An 18,563-nucleotide genomic window follows, 5' to 3' on the forward strand; every position below is an offset into this window, starting at 1 on the left:
CCCGGGTCATCCCAGGGGGTGGGAGACACTGTGGATCAGATCCACTTGTCCTTTATACTTAAGTCAATAACCCAGACACCTGGGTGCACATGCCTAATTACACTGGACAATAATCAAATATGCACATGCATATTTACGTCAAATGCCGGGCAAGATTCTGAACATCTGAGGGGCCCCAACTATTTTCCTTCACTTTCCCTACAGACATCTTTCTCTGAAATGGGGGGAGTTGTCTCCTGGCCTCCCAGCCCTGCACACTCCTCTTTCCATGTGGAGAGGGCACAGGGCCATGCACTGATAGACTCTCCTCACACTGTATAAAAAAGACCTGGGTCCTTTCAGGCTCAGGTCTGTGCAGCTCAGCCCTGGAACAAACCCCTGTTCACCAGAACACAAGACCACTTTAGCTTAGCAGTGCCAAAGATTCGAGTAGAGGATTCAAGCAGGGGAGAGGGAAGAGTAGGAGAATAAAAAGGAAAGTCCAAGAAATCAAGAGCAACAGAGGAGGATGAGATGTTATGCTGGGGAATGGAAAGCACAAGAGAGCATTAGAACTAAGCTCTAGTCCTCTCCTCTATTTCACAGCAATTATTTTTACCCCACTTATAGGGTAATACAGGTCCAGGGAGAAACACTGGAAAACACCGAAAAGCAAAAAGAGAAAATAAAAGTCTTCCCTAATTCCATCTCTTTGAAACAGCCACTGTGAACAAGTACCCTCTCCCCGACTGATGCGACGGTGGGAGCGGAGGGCACCCCAGCCGGCAGTGACAGGGGAGAGGAGATGTCCTTTCTCTGTCGCAGCCATCAGGGCCTGTCCCTGGGGGAAACACAGAGCCTGCGAGGGTTTTCAGAGCTGGCCCAACCCTTTCTTTTAGAGGAGGGGGAATAGAGACTTCAGGATTGGGGGGATGTATGGGACAACTTAATAAACCAGGAAAGAGCAGAGCTATAGGCAGGACCTTCAGCCAAGTCCTCTCTGGTAGACAAAGTAGTTAAGAGAAGGATCAACATTATCTGGAAATCAATTGTTTTATGTGTCTCTTTTCTGCAGCTTGTACCAAAAAAAAAAAAAAAAAAAAAAAAACCCCAAAAAGAACAAAACCAAAAAAAACCCCAACCCCTTTTCTCTTGGAACTATATGTTGAATACCCCATATCTGAAATGCTTGGGACCAGGAGTGTTTTGGATTTAGGATTTTTGGATTAGGGATACTGCACCCGTACCCTAATTCTGGTTCCCAGACTGCTATTTGAAGCAAGAGCTCATACCCGACATGCACTGATGGCCGGGCAATGCAGCGGGAAAGCAGACCACCCTCCCTGCCTCATGCCAGGTATCGAGATGTAGGGTCAGACTGCAACCTCTCCACGGCAGGGGAAGATACACAGCCACTTGTTTAGCTAACAAGTGCCCAAAGATAAACTAGCGACACGTGATGTGGGGGCGAGGGAAGTGGATTGGTTTCCTGGGGCTGCTGTAACAAAGTACCACAGGCTGGGTGGCTTCAACAACAGAAATTTATTGTGTTACAGTTTTCGAGGCTGGAAGTCTAAGATTCAGGTGTTGGCAGAGTTGGTTCCTTCTAGAGCCGTGAGGGAGAATCTGTTCCCAGCCTCTGTCCCAGCTTGTGGTGGCCTCAGGCATTCCTTGGCTTGTAGGTGGACTTCTCTCTGTGTCTTCACATTGTTTTGCCTCTGTGCGTGTCTGTCTCTGCGTCCAAATGTCCCTTTTATAAGGACCCGATCATATTGGATTAGCGACCACCATGCTCCAGTGTGACCTCATCTTAACACAGACATTTGCAAAGACCCTATTTCCAAATAAGGTCACATTAACAGGTCCCGGGGACTAGAACTCCAACATCTATTTGGGGAGACATAAATCAACTGTAACAAGAAGCAAAAGGCTGGAGATGGCTGGGGATGGTGAGAGGCTGGAAGAGAGGTCCAGTTAACACATGGAAGTTGATCTGGGGGTGAAAAAGTCTGGACAAACAAGAGACAGAGGAGTATGGTCATTCAACAGAGTAGAGGTGGCCCAGAGCAGCAACAAGGAAACCACCAGGGAGCAGGGGACAGCTAAGCTCCAAGTATAGTGCAGGTCCATGCAGGTATTCATGTAAAGCACACAAGTACAGTCATACTGGTTGCTAAAATCATGAAAAATTTTTGTAGCAGTTGAAAAACTGCTTCTGTTCCAACCTCCCCAACCCAAGTGTCCCCAGTCACTAGGACTGCCTCGTAGGTCTCCACAATCTGGCCACTGAAAGGTTAATGCCTGGGCAAGCTTAGGGGGAAAGGGCAGGGCCCTACTCCAGCATACTGTTCCCACAGTCCATCCCTGTGGCAGACCACGCATAAATCTCTCCACTCTCACTGCTGTTACAGGAGTTACTTCTTCTGGGGTTGGGGGGATCTTTGGGCATGCAGATAGGCATTAAACACAGCTGGCGAGAGGGCGGGAGCTTCATTCAGCAAAAACTTCCAGGGTGCCTGCTATGTGCCAGGCGCAGCTCATGGTCTGCCCAAGGATGGCAAGACCCCTGAGGGTCTCAGTGCCCCTTCTGCACAGCTCGGCTCTCTGCTCGCAGGGAGTGGGCACACAGTAAACACGGGCATCTCGCATGACTAGCTTCTCACCCCATTTTCTCTTCCCACACCTCTTGGATGAACACTGCCTACTCTGGAGTCCAACTCAGATTGAAATAACAAAAAAGCTGTTACCCCACTCCAAGATCTTCCTCCAACAATCAAGATCTCATCAACAGGAAATCATGCCAGCTTTACATATGGAGGCGCATTCCCAACGAGTTGTGGGTGATGAGCATGCCGGGGCGGTGGCTTGTGGTTTCATAGAATTCTTAGAGCCATAAGGGGCCTCTGGAGGTATGTTCAGGCAGGGAACAGAATTCACTCCAACCCACAGGGAAAGTCCCACTAACGCTCTCCCACCCGCTTCAGGAAGCATTCCGTCCTTGGAAACGTGTAGCCACTTACATTGCGTTCGCCCACACCACCCCTGCACGGAGCCAGCCAAGTGGCTAATTGGAGCTGAGCACAGAGAAACACTTAGCATACACTTGTGGCTCAGGGATCGATTCACATGGTTCTTGCCCACTCCCTTATTAGAATATAACCTACAGACTGCTTCCAGGAGTGCTAGGGGCTTCACTGGCTCCATGCAACCTAACCCTTTAAACAGCTCCACTGGTTATATCCGTCCAGACTGCCCTTCACTGTAGCCCCCAATGTCCTGTTGCAGCCAGAGCTTCCAACCCTGTTCTTCCCCAATCCCGTTCTGGGCCTCCTAGAAGCCCCAGAATGGCAATGCTTCCTGCACTAACATGGCAGACACACATAAAAGGCAGGACTGGGATGAATTTGAAGGCTCTTGAAATGGATGCTTCATAACTGTTGACTAGTCGATTGTATTTTCTAGATTCTTTATTTTCTTCCTGGATCCCCTTTCATAATCTCCCATTTCCAAATGCATTCATAAAATACCTTACTGATTAGTGTCTAATGCTGCCTCTCCCCTGCAATACCTGATGCAAAACCATGTGGGTCGTGCACATGGAGCCAAAACTCAGACACCCACAGAACTGGATATGGATAGAATGTGTGTGAAACCCAACTGAGGATTAAAAAACCCGTGGGTAGTGGCGAACTTTGCAGCTCCAGTCAGTTGTGTTTAGGCAGGAAGGTAGGTCCAGTGGGGCCACACCTGACCATTTTTCAAGAAAAGACAGATGTCTAGATGTTTATGGAAAATCTCCCAATTTTTCAATGTTGGCAACTACTTGAATATTTTTAAGCACTGTGTACACAGAATAAAAATGCTTCTGTGGACAGTCTTCAGCCTAAAGACAATCCAGCATGTGACAACTACCATACCTGCATCTTTGCAGGACAGCTCACCAGGATTCTGGACCTCCCCTGTCCCTCCCCACAAGAAACTATAATACCATTTCCATAAGAATTGTCATCACAGACCAGCACTTTTTAAAAAGCCAAGCAAAAGTCATTTCTTATGGGTACACAATTCACAGTTGTCGTGTACTTTCTTTGACCTTTAATTAATGAACATCCGTCGATGTAATGACTAGTAGAGCTCCTGCCTCTTCATACAATTAGCTATACTATCAGATCCCACACGACTCCGCCAGGCCACTGGGCTCTGTAGTGTAGTGAATGACGAGGGGACAGTGATTGCACAGAGGCCTGTACTTACTAACCAAAGTAGAAGGCCCAGTCTAAAAGTCTCTGGAGAGAAGAAATATTAGAGAAGAAACTTTACCACCTCTCCAAACCTCCAGGGCCTGAACTGTCTCACACTAGATTCTAAGTTCCTTGAAAGCAAGGATGCAGTTCATCTTGTCCAGATGCCAGAGTGCTAAGCAGAAAGTACAAACGAAAGCAGTGTAAGCCCTAAACCCTCTGCCTTGGTGTTAGCTAGAAACAAAGTTGAAACCAGATTCCATGGGTGTTTTTCGTGTTTTTTTTTTTAAATAGCAAAACTGCCAAGATCAAAGCAATTTTTGAACTATGGACTCAAAAGCTTTGAAATGATAAAACCTACCACTACATCTTATTATACAGATAAGAATAGAGACTGAAAAATACACACAAGTCAGCTACCCCTTATGATACTTAAGAATATAAATACCAAACCCCAGTTAGGATGGCTAAAATCCAAAAGACTCTGAACGATAAATGCTGGCGAGGTTGCGGAGAAAAAGGAACTCTCATACATTGTTGGTGGGACTGCAAAATGGTGCAGCCTCTATGGAAAATGGTATGGAGGTTCCTCAAACAATTGCAGATAGATCTACCATACGACCCAGCTATCCCACTGCTGGGAATATACCCAGAGGAATGGAAATCATCAAGTTGAAGGTATACCTGTTCCCCAATGTTCATCGCAGCACTCTTTACAATAGCCAAGAGTTGGAACCAGCCCAAATGTCCATCATCAGATGAGTGGATACAGAAAATGTGGTATATCTACACAATGGAATACTACTCAGCTATAAAAACGAATGAAATACTGCCATTTGCAACAACATGGATGGACCTTGAGAGAATTATATTAAGTGAAACAAGTCAGGCACAGAAAGAGAAATACCACATGTTCTCACTTATTGGTGGGAGCTAAAAATTAATATATAAATTCACACACACACACACACACCGGGGGGGGGGGAGAAGATATAACAACCACAACTACTTGAAGTTGATACGACAAGCAAACAGAAAGGACATTGTTGGGGGGGTGGGGGGGAGGGAGAAGGGAGGGAGGTTTTGGTGATGGGGAGCAATAATCAGCCACAATGTATATCGACAAAATAAAACTTTAAAAAAAAAAAAAAGAATATAAATACCAGCTGGGTGAAGGGCCCTGTCTGGCATTTATATGCTCATTCTAGAGCTTGTCACCATAAAATTGAGTTATTTATCTTCAAACAGCTCTTCCTTGGGATTCTACGATAGTTTATGGTTATATAACCTTTAACCTTGGGACTGTGATGCATGTTGACCTGTTTAAAGATAACAGTACTTTCTCATTGTGTTCCTATAAGAGAACATTGGATTTAAATTTGTCCTTCAGCTTTATACTATTTGATCCATTGACTATTCCTCCACCAATTTTGTTGTTACTAAGTCTCCTTGCATGTAGACTATTAGAAAACACTTAAAAATATAAAGCACAAATTTCTACTCTTTCCAAATAGCAGATTCCAATTCAGTAGGTGTGCAGTGGGACCTATGTATTATTATTATTATTTTTTAAACGAACTCTACTGTCTAGGTGCTTCGGATGCCCACCAAAGATTAGGAATCAGGCAGAAGGAATCCCCAACCAAGGCGTCTAAGGAACTGTCTCTCAAGGCCACCAAGAAAGTTACAAACTCACCTACCATCCCCACACATGCCTATTTTTAATAACACTTTTATTGCAATATAATTCACACATCATAAAACCCACTCTCTAAAGGCATATAATACAGTGGTTTTTGGTGTATTTGCAGAGTTGTACAACCTCCACTATTATCTAATTTTAAAACATTTTCATTGCCTCAGAAAGAAACTCCAGACCCATTAGCATTCAGTCTCCGTTCACTTCATCCCCCAGCCCCCAGCAACCACTAGTCCACTTTCTGTTTCTATGGATTAGCCTATTCTAGGCATTTCATACAAAGGAAAACATACAGTATGTGGCTTTCCATGTCTGGCTTATTTGACTTAGCATGACGTTTTCAAGGTTCATCCATGTTGTAGTATGTATCAATCAGTACTTCATTCCTTTTTATGGCTGAATAATGTCCCTGTATGGATACTACACTTCTTTATCCATTCTTCAGTTGATGGACATTTGGGTTGCTTCTGGCCATTATGCATACTGCTGCTCAGAGCATGCACGCACAGGTTTTTGTGTGGACATGTGTTCTCAACCCTCTTGGTATACAGACAACTCTATACCAAGGGAGTTGAGTATACAACTTTCTTGGTATAAAGCTCTCTTGGTATACAGTCCCTGACTTACAACTTCTCAACTTTATGATGGTGCGAAACTAGAAATTTCAATGTAATGTTCAGTATTTAATAAATTACATGAGATATTCAACACTTTATTATAAAATAGACTTTGTTGCCCAACTGTAGGTAATGTAAGTGTTCTGAGCAGGTTAAAGATAGGCTAGGCTAAGTTATGATGTTTGGTAGGTTAGGTGTATGAAATGCATTTTCAATTTAAGATAGGTTTATTTGGAACTAACCCCATCAAAAGTTCAGACGCACCGGTATAGTATTTTTATTGTGTACACAGTGCTTAAAAATATTCAGTTAGGTGCCAACATTGAAAATTGGGAGAATTTCCATAAAAATCCAGATACCTATCTTTTCTTGAAAAATGGTCAGGTCAGTGGGGCCACTGGACTCAGTCCTACCTGAACACAACTGAGTGGAGCTGCGAAGTTTACCACTGCCCGTGGGTTTTCCTACTTGAAAACTTATTCAGAAACTCACATTAGTTCCTGGTATAATAAAGTGAAATGGGAATCCAATCATTTAAAGAAAAATTTAAACAAGAATTCAAGGAAATTACTATTTCGTAAATGAATTCAAAATCTCAAATCCTGGTTTAGCCCTCCAAGATTCACTCACAAACGTAATAAAATATTTATAGACATAGATTATTTGTCAGGAGAGCCTACAAACAATTGCCAGCCCTCCTGGGTTTCAGCTGATGCTCTGACAAGATGGGTAGATTTCCCTTAAAAATAAATGCTATCTCAGATAATTTTCTTTTTCTACTAATCTATGAACTCAGTTATCCTCATTGCAAACTAAGTCACTGTCACCCATAGCCATCTGCCTGAAAATTGAGGCAGAAAAGAAAGGATCAGAAGACTGGGGATCTGGTCATAGCTTGGCTTATAAACGGCCAGGTAACTAAGTAAGTCCCTCTATACCACATGGGGAACTCCACTTCCTTATGCGTAAAATGAAAGTATTCTGTTGGTTAGACCAAGGATCATCAAACTTTTCCTGTCAAGGACCAGACAGTAATTATTTTCGACTTTGTGGGCCATCTAGTCACTGCTGCAACTGCCATTGCATTGTACAATCAGCTGTGGACAGTAAGTAAACAAAAGGGTGTGACATGTTCCAATAAATCTTTATCTACATAAATAGGCTCTGAGTTGAATTTGGCCCATGGGCCATAGTTTGCCAATCCCTGTGAGATGATTTGGAAGGTTTCCCTTAGGATAACTACACAATAAAAGTCATTGGTCACTGAAACCCACTTCAATGAATGATCTGACACAGGAGACAGATATACGCCATGGCACTCAGTTCTATGGGAGGCTCTGCACTGGGACACAGATATTGGACATTGGACTCTTCCTCACATTTTCATTAACTGCCTCCTATTTTGGTTGGTACCTCACCCCATGCACTGTTGACCACTCAACTTGGGCTTGGATGAAACATCACTCTGTAGGGGATGGAATCAGGCTTATCTGAAAGGCTGCTGTGGGGTCAGGTAGTATAACTCAAAAAGTCTAGGGAAATAGTTCTCCAAGGGGAGAAGCTTGGCCACTGGGAGATAGGAGACCAGAGGGAGGTGAGCAGATAAAACACCTCTGCTTTCCCATGGACTACTCCAAGGCATGGCTCCTCTTTGCAACTCTTCCAGAGAAGTGAACAGATCTGCTAAGTGACCTGCTGAGTCTCTTTGCATTTCATTGTCAAATACTAGCCAGCATCTCCTAGCATCTTCCTTGACCTCCCTTTTCTGTCTTACCCACCTTCACTGCTCTGGGCTGATATTTTTCAAATAAGATTTTAACACTTAATCCTTGCCTCAGGCTCTGCTTTCTAGCAAAACAGGACTAAGACATCTCCTCAAATGATCCTCCTTCTTTAGAAATAAAATACATAGATAAAAGAAATGAAACTACTGGATTTTAAAGTGTACAAAGATTAATAACTAAGAGGTAAAATATTGACTCATTCACAAGCTGTGGGGGAATAAGGGAGATGGGGACATCCTACAGTCTCACAAAGCATGCTCTGATGGCTTTGGTGAGTTTATATAAAAGAAACAGCATTATTGCATTAACTTATCCACGGAAACTTCCTCTTAGCCATCTGGCCCAATACTATTTACAAAATAATCTGTGTTTTTTCCAGTGATTTAAAGTATCACCCCTCCCATAAATTTGATCTATATTTCAGTCCGTTTCTGACTTTCCCTCCTTGACAACCTTTCTCCCTTCCCTTTCATGATGCCACCTTCTGGATTCCTCACACCTCTGACAATTCCTTCAAAGTCTCCTTTGCCCCTCCCTCAATCCTCTGTACCGCAGGGCTCTAACAGCCTTGCTCTGGAAGTTCTCCTGCATTCTCATGATGTCAGCTCTCTGCTAAGAAAATGTAAATTCTAGGTCACCACATGCAGTTGCGCAGGTTGGTGACTGCACAATGGTGACCAGGTCAAGGGGGCAAGTAGCGGTGAAATCCATTCTGCTCTCTGTGTGCCAGGCTGTGCACCCTCATGGCTCCCCCGGTTCCCATCCTAGCCCAGACATCCCCCAAAGAGCCATACGCTCAACATGGATTCATTTTCTTTCTTCCCAACCTGTTCCTCCCTTACATTTTCTATTCTCACTGCATGGCTCCATCACACAGGCAGAAAACTGGGAGGAATTCGGGTGCACCCTATCCCTGACCTGCCACATCCTGTCTGACAGATTCTACCACCTCCTCTCCAGCCACTGCTGTAGAATTGGTGTCTGACCTCATTATTTCTCTTCTCATTTAGTCAGCTGGACTCCATGCTTACTGTCCTGAAATCCTTCACTCTGCTGCACAAGAAATGTTGCCACAATATTCAGAACATGTTATGCCACCATTTGGAAACTTTCCAGGGCTTCCCAACTGCTCAGAGGATAAAGACCTGACTCTTCAAAATGCCTCAAGGGGCCCTTTGTAGATCTTACCTCTTCACTCCTTAACAAAGCGTTTCTCTTGCTGCCTCCCGTCTTTTGCACATACCATGACTTTAACCTTGCTCTGGAATGCTGGGGTCAAGGGGCCTCTTCTCAAAGCTTGATACCCAGATAAAGTTGACTACTCCCTTCCTAGAGGCCCCAGGTTTCCATGCTAATACCTGTAATGCTCGTAGGTTTGTACGATTCTCTGGTCCCATTGGAACCGCAGTCTCTGAAAGCAGAGACAGTGTCTCGTTTGACTTTATATCCCTAAAGCACAGCACAGTGGCTAGCCCTGTGATGATTCCCATCCATAAAATCCTAAATGAATGTGAAAATAAGCGGATCAGCCAGAGCAAGGTAATACACATGTAAATGAGACTTTCAACTGGTTACATTTGTATGTGGTGTAAAAATGGGGACAGAACACCTATTATGCACAAGTGCCCTCTGGGAAGGAAGAGATTAGGAATTAAGGGAAGAAGACTGGAAGTACTAGGAAGAAAGGCAGACAAAGAGGAAGACAGGAATGGCCCGCAGTGGCTTAGAACATGGACTGCTCCTCCTGGGCAGTGGGCCTGGCATGTTGATAAAGCGCCATCTGGAGAGGGAGGGAAGGAGGATAGGAGCTTCAGCACGTGGTTCTGGCCTGAGCTGCACGGGCATCAGAGACCCAAGAGGGTGGGTGCAGTTGGCCCAGCAGTGAGGAGGGACAAACTCAGAGCCTCCAAGAGTCTGGAGGTAAGATCAGTGCAGTTATGAAAAGAATGAACAGCTATTCTGATAGGGACTTTCTTGCAGAAAGGCAGTCAGATTCCAAAATTTTAAAAACACCCCAGCAGGTAAACAAAACAGGTTTTAGAAAGGATTCCAGAGGAGATTCAGAAAAACAGCTGCTTCCTACTCCTTAAAGAGCAAAATCCCAAACATGACTAAAGAGCAAAATCCTAAACATGACTAAAGAGCAAAATCCTTAATATGATGTTCAAGTTCTGCACAATTTCTCCAAACATGACTAACTCTTTGTGGTCAGGAAGGCATTTCCCATCCCCAACCCCTTCCTCACCCTTCTCATCCCAGCTGAAAGGCACCTCCTCCTCCAGGAAGCCTCCCCTGATCACCCAGGGTCTATCTGTGACATGCTCTTAACCCACCCTGGACCTCTCCTCCACAATCCTTCTTTGACTACAATCAAATAGGCATTCACTGAACATCTGCTTCTACCAAATAAGCACTTCTGAGGACACGGGCTGCTTCTTACTTATTATACCCCAGCATCCAACATGCACTCTACCTAGTATGTATTTGAGGCTCAAGAAGTATGCATTGAATGAACAATTCAATGAATCAATCAATCAGATAAACAGTGAATGAAACAGCTAATGAATAAAACTGGCTTGTACGGAGAATGCAAGACTAAGGAGCTGGAATTACCCTCAGCATAAAAGAAAGAGAGAGAAAGGGGAAGTAGGACCACTACTACTGGAGTCGACAGACAAGCTAGAGCTGCAAACCATGGCCTGTGGGCCAACACTGACTACCCCTTTACCCCCTACCCCATTATCATAAGACTCAGAGAATTAAGATAGTCTTTCACAGTTTTAAACAACTGTATAACATGTAGAAGTTATTTGAAATTCACATTTCAGTGCCTATAAATAAAGTTTTATTGGCACACAGCTACACTCATTTGTTTACATATTGTCTATGGCTGTTTTCATGCTACAACAGTAGAGCTGAGTAGCTGTGACAGAGACCGTATGACCGTCAAAACCTGAAATATTTACTACGTGGTCCTTTACAGACAAAGTTTGCCAACCCCTGCCTGGCCCTTAGGCTCCTTGGGAATCACTATATCCTAGAACCTACAAGATAGCTCTGACCCAGTGGCATATACTAAAGTCTGAGACCCAGAAAAAAGCTGCCAAACACTCTCTGTTGATGTAAAGTGTGACTTAAACATACATTAGTAAATAGAGTACTAGTTAAATTAATGCCAGCATATTCATGCAATAGATTATTGCATGGCTATTATACAATGAATAAGACTGAAATGTACAAAGTAGAGAAAGATGTCCACAATACACTGCCAAAGTAATTTAAAGGACAATGTAGGTAGTATTTTCCAATTTATTGTCAAAGAATAAGAGTACAATTTTTAAGAAGGTGAGAGAATACAGATATCTGAAAAGATATGCATGATAAATAGTTATGGGGAATGGGACTAGGGATTTTTACTTTTTATTTGAAACCCTTTTGTACTCACTGAATTTTTTACCCTGAGAAATGTACTATTCTCTAACTTAAAAAAAAAAAAAAAAAAGACAAAGATGCTGATTTTAGAAAGACATTCCCCCCCGCCATGCCTCTTTGCAATAGAGTGACTAATTCAGAACAAGAACAGATCCAAATTCTCGATGATCTCAGGATCATACAGTCCAAATTCTGCATTTTACAGATGGGGAGCTGCACATAAACACGCTCTCCTTTGAAACTTGAAGTCTCAGATAATAGTGCAAAGCTGCTCATGTGTTTGTTTTGAGGAAGCGTAAGATTACAATGGTCAAAAATAGCCCTACTTCCCTTTTCCTAGAAACTCCTCTTACCTCTTCAATGGAACACCCCTCTCAAGTGAGTGGAAGGTCAGGTTGCCAGGGGATATGAATAAAACCAGCTGCCCAGAGTGGCAGCTGTCAGCTGCTTTCTTTATGTCTCCCTCTAAAAAGCAGCTGACTCTCCTGTCACCAGGACCCCGCCTAGTGTAGGCTCATAATTGTAGACCATATAATGACCCCAGGGTGGGAAGAGGCAGCCAGGACATCAGGTGGGCACAGATGAGAAGTGAGAAACCCAGGCTGAGCCAACAGGTGAATCTGGGTAGAATTTCACATTCTGCCTTGGCATGTATGTCTGATTCCTACCAAATTTAGCTTTCTTTGTTTTGATCCTCTTTGTTCTTTCGTGGTAATTTCCTTGCAGAGTCATGGACATTAAGACACATGGCTATTAGCTGGTTTGCTCTGCTCCTCCCAAGACCACAGCCTGCAACAGTGCCCTGCTCACCCTGTTACAGAACTGTGTTCCACACTGTGCACCCTCCTTTTATAAATCCTCTGCAGCCAACATCCAGGGATCCTGGACTCGTTTGGAAGGGCCAGGAAACCCATAACAGTTGGAGGCACTGAGGTGAGGTCCTACTCAACTCAGAAATGCACATGGGGGCTGGCCCCAGGGCTCACTCGGGAGAGTGCGGCGCTGGTAGCACCGAGGCTGCGGGTTCGGATCCTTTATAGGGATGGCCAGTGCGCTCACTGGCTGAGCGTGGTGCAGACCACACCGTGCCGAGGGTTTCGATCCCCTTACCAGTCAAAATTAAAAAAAAAAAAAAAAGAAAGAAATGCACATGGAACCTGTGCTATCTGATGGGATAAATGATTCCTATGTAGCCCCAGCATTTCTCAAAGCACAGTCCAAGAAATGCCAGCCCGTGAGATACTTAAAGAAAGAGAAGACGACGGTGTGCTAAAATCAGGGAAACCCCACATTTGCAAGTCCTCTTTTGGAGCTTCCATATCATGAGTACATTCAAAGTTCCAAGAAATCATGCAGTAGCTTAACCTGTTTAACTTGATTCAAACCAGCTGTTGACCAAAGAACCTTTAGCGATCCCATTTGGAAAACACAGCCCCAGACCATGAGACTGGGTTCCGCAAAGATGACCAGGGTGGATGGGAGTTTCCAGGGATGCTCTGAACCTTGAAGGGCAGCCTTCCCTCTAAGGACCCCTATCATCCAGCACTCTGGGGAGAGCAAGACTCATCTGCAACCTCTGAGCAGAGATTTATAAAGAAACAGCCCCAAAACAGAGAGATGGAAAAGGGAGGTGAAAACCGCCCCTCCAGAGAGACAGAAACCCCAGGAGCTGGCACAGGATGCTACCCCGAGTGGGACTCACCATTGGTGGTCGTGTTGACATAGTAACGCCGGCCCTGAGGAGACAAGTAGCTTTGCCAGCCAGGTGGAAGGACGAAGGTCTGGCTTTCCTCTCCTGGCGGAGGGGGAACCATTCCAGGCTTCTGTGGGAGAGGAAAGAAAAGGTCACACACGTTTGGCATTTTTGTGACTGTTGTTAAACCAGAAAGTCTGAGGCTGATAAAGTCACCCTGGAATAGCTGGGGAGTACACGGTTCACCGGGCTCCCTGGGGGGAGGTCACAGGAGGCACAGGTGTGATTTTGGAGGCTGAGTGACATGAGGCATGAGGAGAGTTTGTACTCAGAGCCACTGCAGAAGGGACAGCTCCCCGAGAGCACAAGAGGAAATGCGGTCAGCTAATGGAGCTAGACTTTCTCCTCACAGCCCCCTCGAAAACCACTCATGGGGCCCCATCATGCCAGCAGCTCTCACTGTGGAATCTGAAGCCTCAAATCCACAGGACCACCAAATCGAGGCCCTGGGCCTGCTGTGTGAACCTAGCAGAAGTAATTAACTCAAGTCACAGCAGAGCGAGATGTAAAACATTCGATAATAACAACGAGAAGCCACGGAGAGCTGGGAGGGCTCTTCTCACCAAATGTCTGAATCAATCTGAGACATAATGACAGTGACTTTCCACTGTGTGCAGTTTTGTGCCGTTTAACTCTTTTCATCACGCACAGCACTACTTTTCTTTAAAAAATTCAGACAAAAATATACGTGACAGAGAAACCAGATGTCGAGTAGACACAGATGCTAACACAGTGGCGATTCCATGGTGGTGGGATTACGGGTAATTCATATTCTTTTCTTTTGACTTATCTGTTCCGTCTGAATTTTCTCCACTAAACACAAAAATAAAAGTTGTTAGCTAAAGAACTTTTAAAAATAAGGACAGAGTGTCAAAATTAGCCCACACGATTGCTGTGTCTTTTGAAGAAAGCAAATGGACACAAATCAGAATTCCAGCCACGTGAGGAGAGTGGCTGTGAATTTCTCAGCAAAGCCAGAGCCTGTTCAGAAACATTAAAGGTAATCAGCTCCCAAATGTCCTCAGCATCCCCCAGCCGTGCCCGCAGAGACAGTTTTTTGGGTTACTGATGACCACAGCTTAGGAAGACAAGATGATAGACTGAAAGGGAGCAGGAGAGAGACAGCGCACAGGCTGCTCGCATGCTTCGGGAAGGCTGCCAAACCACGTGTACCTGTTTCCTGTGGTGCCCTGCATGCCATCAGCAGGAACCAGGAAATCTGAGGTGCTCCCGGGATTTCAAGTAAACACGGCTTCCCTTTGGCCCTCTGGGTAGCTGTGGTGTATGTTTCATTATGAATTTTCATGACTTAATTAAAAGCTCTCTCCTATGCCCCAGATGCCTCTGTCTCCTGCACCTGCTAACCTGCAGTGCCTCTTGGTATGGAAGAATTGTCTTCTAAACACGCTGGTGAGGGTGGGGTGGACAGCAGCCGAGCCGAAGCAGTGCACTGTCCTCTAAGCACAAGCACACGCCTTAGCAAGGTTGCCTGGGCCTTCACACACTGCTCTGGCCTCTCCTGAATTGCAAGATAGCCAAAAACATGCAAGACAGTCATGATGAGTAAAGAGAGTGTGTGTGCACATGCGTGTGCATGCACGTGTGTGTGTAAAGTCTCCCGTGTACAGGAGATGCACATTTTGCCCAGTGGAGCCAGGAGTACAGTAGGCATAAAGGGCTCAGGGAGCTTGAGAATGAGGAATATTTTAGAACCAGAGAGGTAAGATGCCAGGTACCCTCTCCTTCAATGATATATTTTAGAATCTCCTTCAGTCAAACTTGGGAAGGGCATATTGGTGTCTGTCCAAATAACCTGAGAGGAAATGGGCCGTTGGTAAAGGGTTTTAAGCAAGGGACAGCAACTGACATGGCCAGAAATGGGTTGCAGAGAGGGGGCCTCAGAGCACAGTGAAAACACCCTCAGTGCAAATCCCAACTCAGCCACAGTAGCCACGTGACCACAGGCAAACAACTCAACCAGGCTATCTCCACATCTATAAAATAGAGAATGATGGCGTCAGCCCAGTTGTAGAAGATGCCGGGGTGATTAACAACAAACCCAGCACCAAGGAGAGTGCCTGACACCAGAAATGCTCAATACATGGGGGTGCCCATTGGAGGGGTGGCATTTAAATGCTGATGGAGACCGGACTTCACACGGTCTCTGACTACTGTGACATGAAGTTCGGGAGAGCACAGCAATCTCCACCCAACCTCCACCCTGACCACATCATCGCAGTATGAAATGTCACCCTCAATAGCCACTTCTGTGAGGTTTCAGTTTCCAAGACTACCCAACTGAAAAGGCACACACCTGCTGGGGAGGTTAACACCTTAAGACGGAGACTAATGCAAATACGCTGGGTTGAGAAGGCCGGGCCGTGAGGACACCACCCCTTATGAGGACTGAACTGAGCCTTCTGACCCTCCGTGTCCCATCTGCAAAAGAGCAGCAATGACACCTGTCCCTTCTCCAGTCACATAGTACTTTTCTCTTCAGAATGACTCTGATTCACTCATCTAAATAATCCTGCTGGGTCAGAAGCAGCCCCCAGTTTGCATGTGAGGACACTGATGACCAAGGAGGTACGGTAACTGCTCTGAGGAGTGTCTTGATGCAGGACCCTAAGAAGGTGCCTGTGGTAGAGGCACCCCTGATGCTGAGCCTGGAAGGGCCCACAGGTGCCGAAAGAGAGGAAGAAACTGGGCCCATTTCCTAATTCAGCCAACATGGGCTAAGGAGGTCTCCACATCCCGTCCTCCCCTCCTCCCAGCCAGGGGTCCCAGTCTCTGCCCGCCATCTGACTACTCTGATCTCATCTCCTGAGACAGCCTCAGTCCCTTGCTTTTCTCCTCTCTTAGCAAGAAGTTCCTCCTGTGGGCTGACCTCAAACAAGTTGGGAGTCAAAAGGTGTGGAAACAACTGGGTACACACCCCCCAAATCAAAAACAAGCGTTCAAACAAAAACCTGTATCCAAATGTTCATAGCAACATTATTCATAATGGCCCAAAGTGGAAACAACCCAAATGTTTGTCAGTGGATGAATGGATAATCAGAATGTGGTATGTCCACATGATGGAATATGATTCAGAAATAAAAAGAAATGGTGTGCTGACACATGCTACAACACGGATGAACCTTAAAAACATTCGCTAAGTGAAAAGCCAGACACAAAAGGCCACATATTGTAGGTTCCATTTATATGAAATGCCCAGAATAGGCAAAACCATAGTGACAGAAATAGATTCGTGGTTGCCAGGGGCTGAGGAGAAAGGATAATGGTTATAGATTTTCCTTTTGGGGTGATGAAAATGTCCTGGAACTAGATAGTGATGATGGTTGCACCATATTGTGAATGTATAAATGTCACTGATGGTAAATTTTATGGTACGTATATTTTACCACAATAAAAATATTTTAAAAAATATGTCACAAAGGCAGAGGTTGGACCTCTCCACCTTGAAGCCCTCAGTTAAGAGGCCAAAGCACCAGCATTCTGTCACCCTTCATGGCCGTGGAGGGACAGAAACAATGGGCCTCCTGGGAGAGCCGCCCACCATCATCAGGAGGACACCATGTGAGTAACCACCCAGTAATTAAGATCTCTCTCCAACTTATTCTTCTAATTCGTTTCCTTCCGAGTTAAAACCCTCCCTTCCCTTCCTTAGTCCCATGGCTTATCTCCTTCAGTTCTGTCAGCTCTTTCCCATGGGAATAGGAATGAGAAACAGAGGCGACCCAGGCCCACAGGGCTGGGGACCCTGCCTAGCAGGAATAAGATCAGAGACAGCAGAGGTGAGTGGGGGGAGATGAATGTGGTTTCCTCCAACTCGGAAATTCTTAACCTCAGGGCTGGCCCGTGGCTCACTTGGGAGAGCATGGTACTGACAACACCAAGGCCACGGGTTCTGATCCCTATATAGGGATGGCCCGTGGCTCACTTGGGAGAGCGTGGTGCCGATAACACCAAGGCCACAGGTTCTGATCCCTATATAGGGATGGCCGGTTAGCTCACTTGGGAGAGCGTGGTGCTGACGACACCAAGTTAAGGGTTAAGATCCCCTTACCATCATCTTTAAAAAAAAAGAAAAAAATAAATTCTTAACCTAATGCACAGGGTGTCTTTGTGGGAATTATGAAGCACCACCTCTTTCTCTGGAAGGGGCCATCCCTAGGCCAAAGTGCAAGGCTGGGTTTCAGTCCTTGCCCACCCTCCCTCATCTGGGCCCCTGTGTGCAGTAGACAGACTGCTCAACCACACATGAAAGCCCATCCTCCAAGAGTCTGAGAAAGCTATGGATCTTCTATCCCTCAAAACGGGTCGTGTGTGGGGGCACGCTCACTCTATTTCGTGTGTAAGATCAAGAGGTTTCTAGAGCACTTCAGAACTTCACCTAGTAGGCCCTCAGGAAACATCAGTGCTCAGATGCCATTTGCACCCCTCGTAATGACTCTTCTCAGCCACTAAATGTCTATAGAGCACCATGGACTGGGCCAGGTGCTTTACACAATTACCGAATATCTGCAACAAGCCTGCCTCCATACTTGGCATTTATTCCAATTTTAAAATGAAGAATCTGAGACTCAGAGGGTTTCGTAACTTGCCCAATGTTGCACAGCTAATTAAATGGTAAAAAAAAAAAATACTTAAAAATATTAGCTTTGTTCTAGAGACTCTGTCCAGTTCCCTAAAGCCAGGCTACCCTCAGCCCATCTTTCCCCCGCTATCCACAATCAGCTCCACTTCACCTGGCCCACCTGACACACCAGCTCCCACTCAAGGAAGGTGAGAACTCAGGCCTGATTCTCCCGCCTGTCTCACAGTCTCTAAATGAGCATATGCCTTCCTGGGAGATGTGCAAAAATATCACCACCCGCATCCAAGCCGTCACGTTCCCCAGCTGTAGGCTGACTTCCTTGTCTCCTTACTTAAAACAACAATCAAAAAATTTTTCCTCTTAATGGTGGCTACTGTTTCCCCCTGGAAAGAAGCAAGCAAGCAAGCAAAGATTAAAAACAAATCCCGCTACAGCAGCGTTTCTCAAGGTGTGGTCAC

General features: G+C 45.3%; 1 protein-coding gene across 1 annotated transcript in view; it reads right to left on the reverse strand.

The window, feature by feature from the left end:
* GAS7 (growth arrest specific 7) overlaps window positions 1-18,563 on the reverse strand; it is a 224,763-nt gene that overhangs the window by 70,051 nt on the left and 136,149 nt on the right. Inside the window, exon 2 of the mRNA XM_063112548.1 lies at window positions 13,455-13,575. Coding sequence (XP_062968618.1) covers window positions 13,455-13,575 — 121 coding nt within the window. The remainder of the gene's footprint in view (window positions 1-13,454; window positions 13,576-18,563) is intronic.

Source organism: Cynocephalus volans, chromosome 10 (genome assembly GCF_027409185.1).
Source record: "Cynocephalus volans isolate mCynVol1 chromosome 10, mCynVol1.pri, whole genome shotgun sequence".
Classification (NCBI taxonomy): Eukaryota; Metazoa; Chordata; class Mammalia; order Dermoptera; family Cynocephalidae; genus Cynocephalus; species Cynocephalus volans.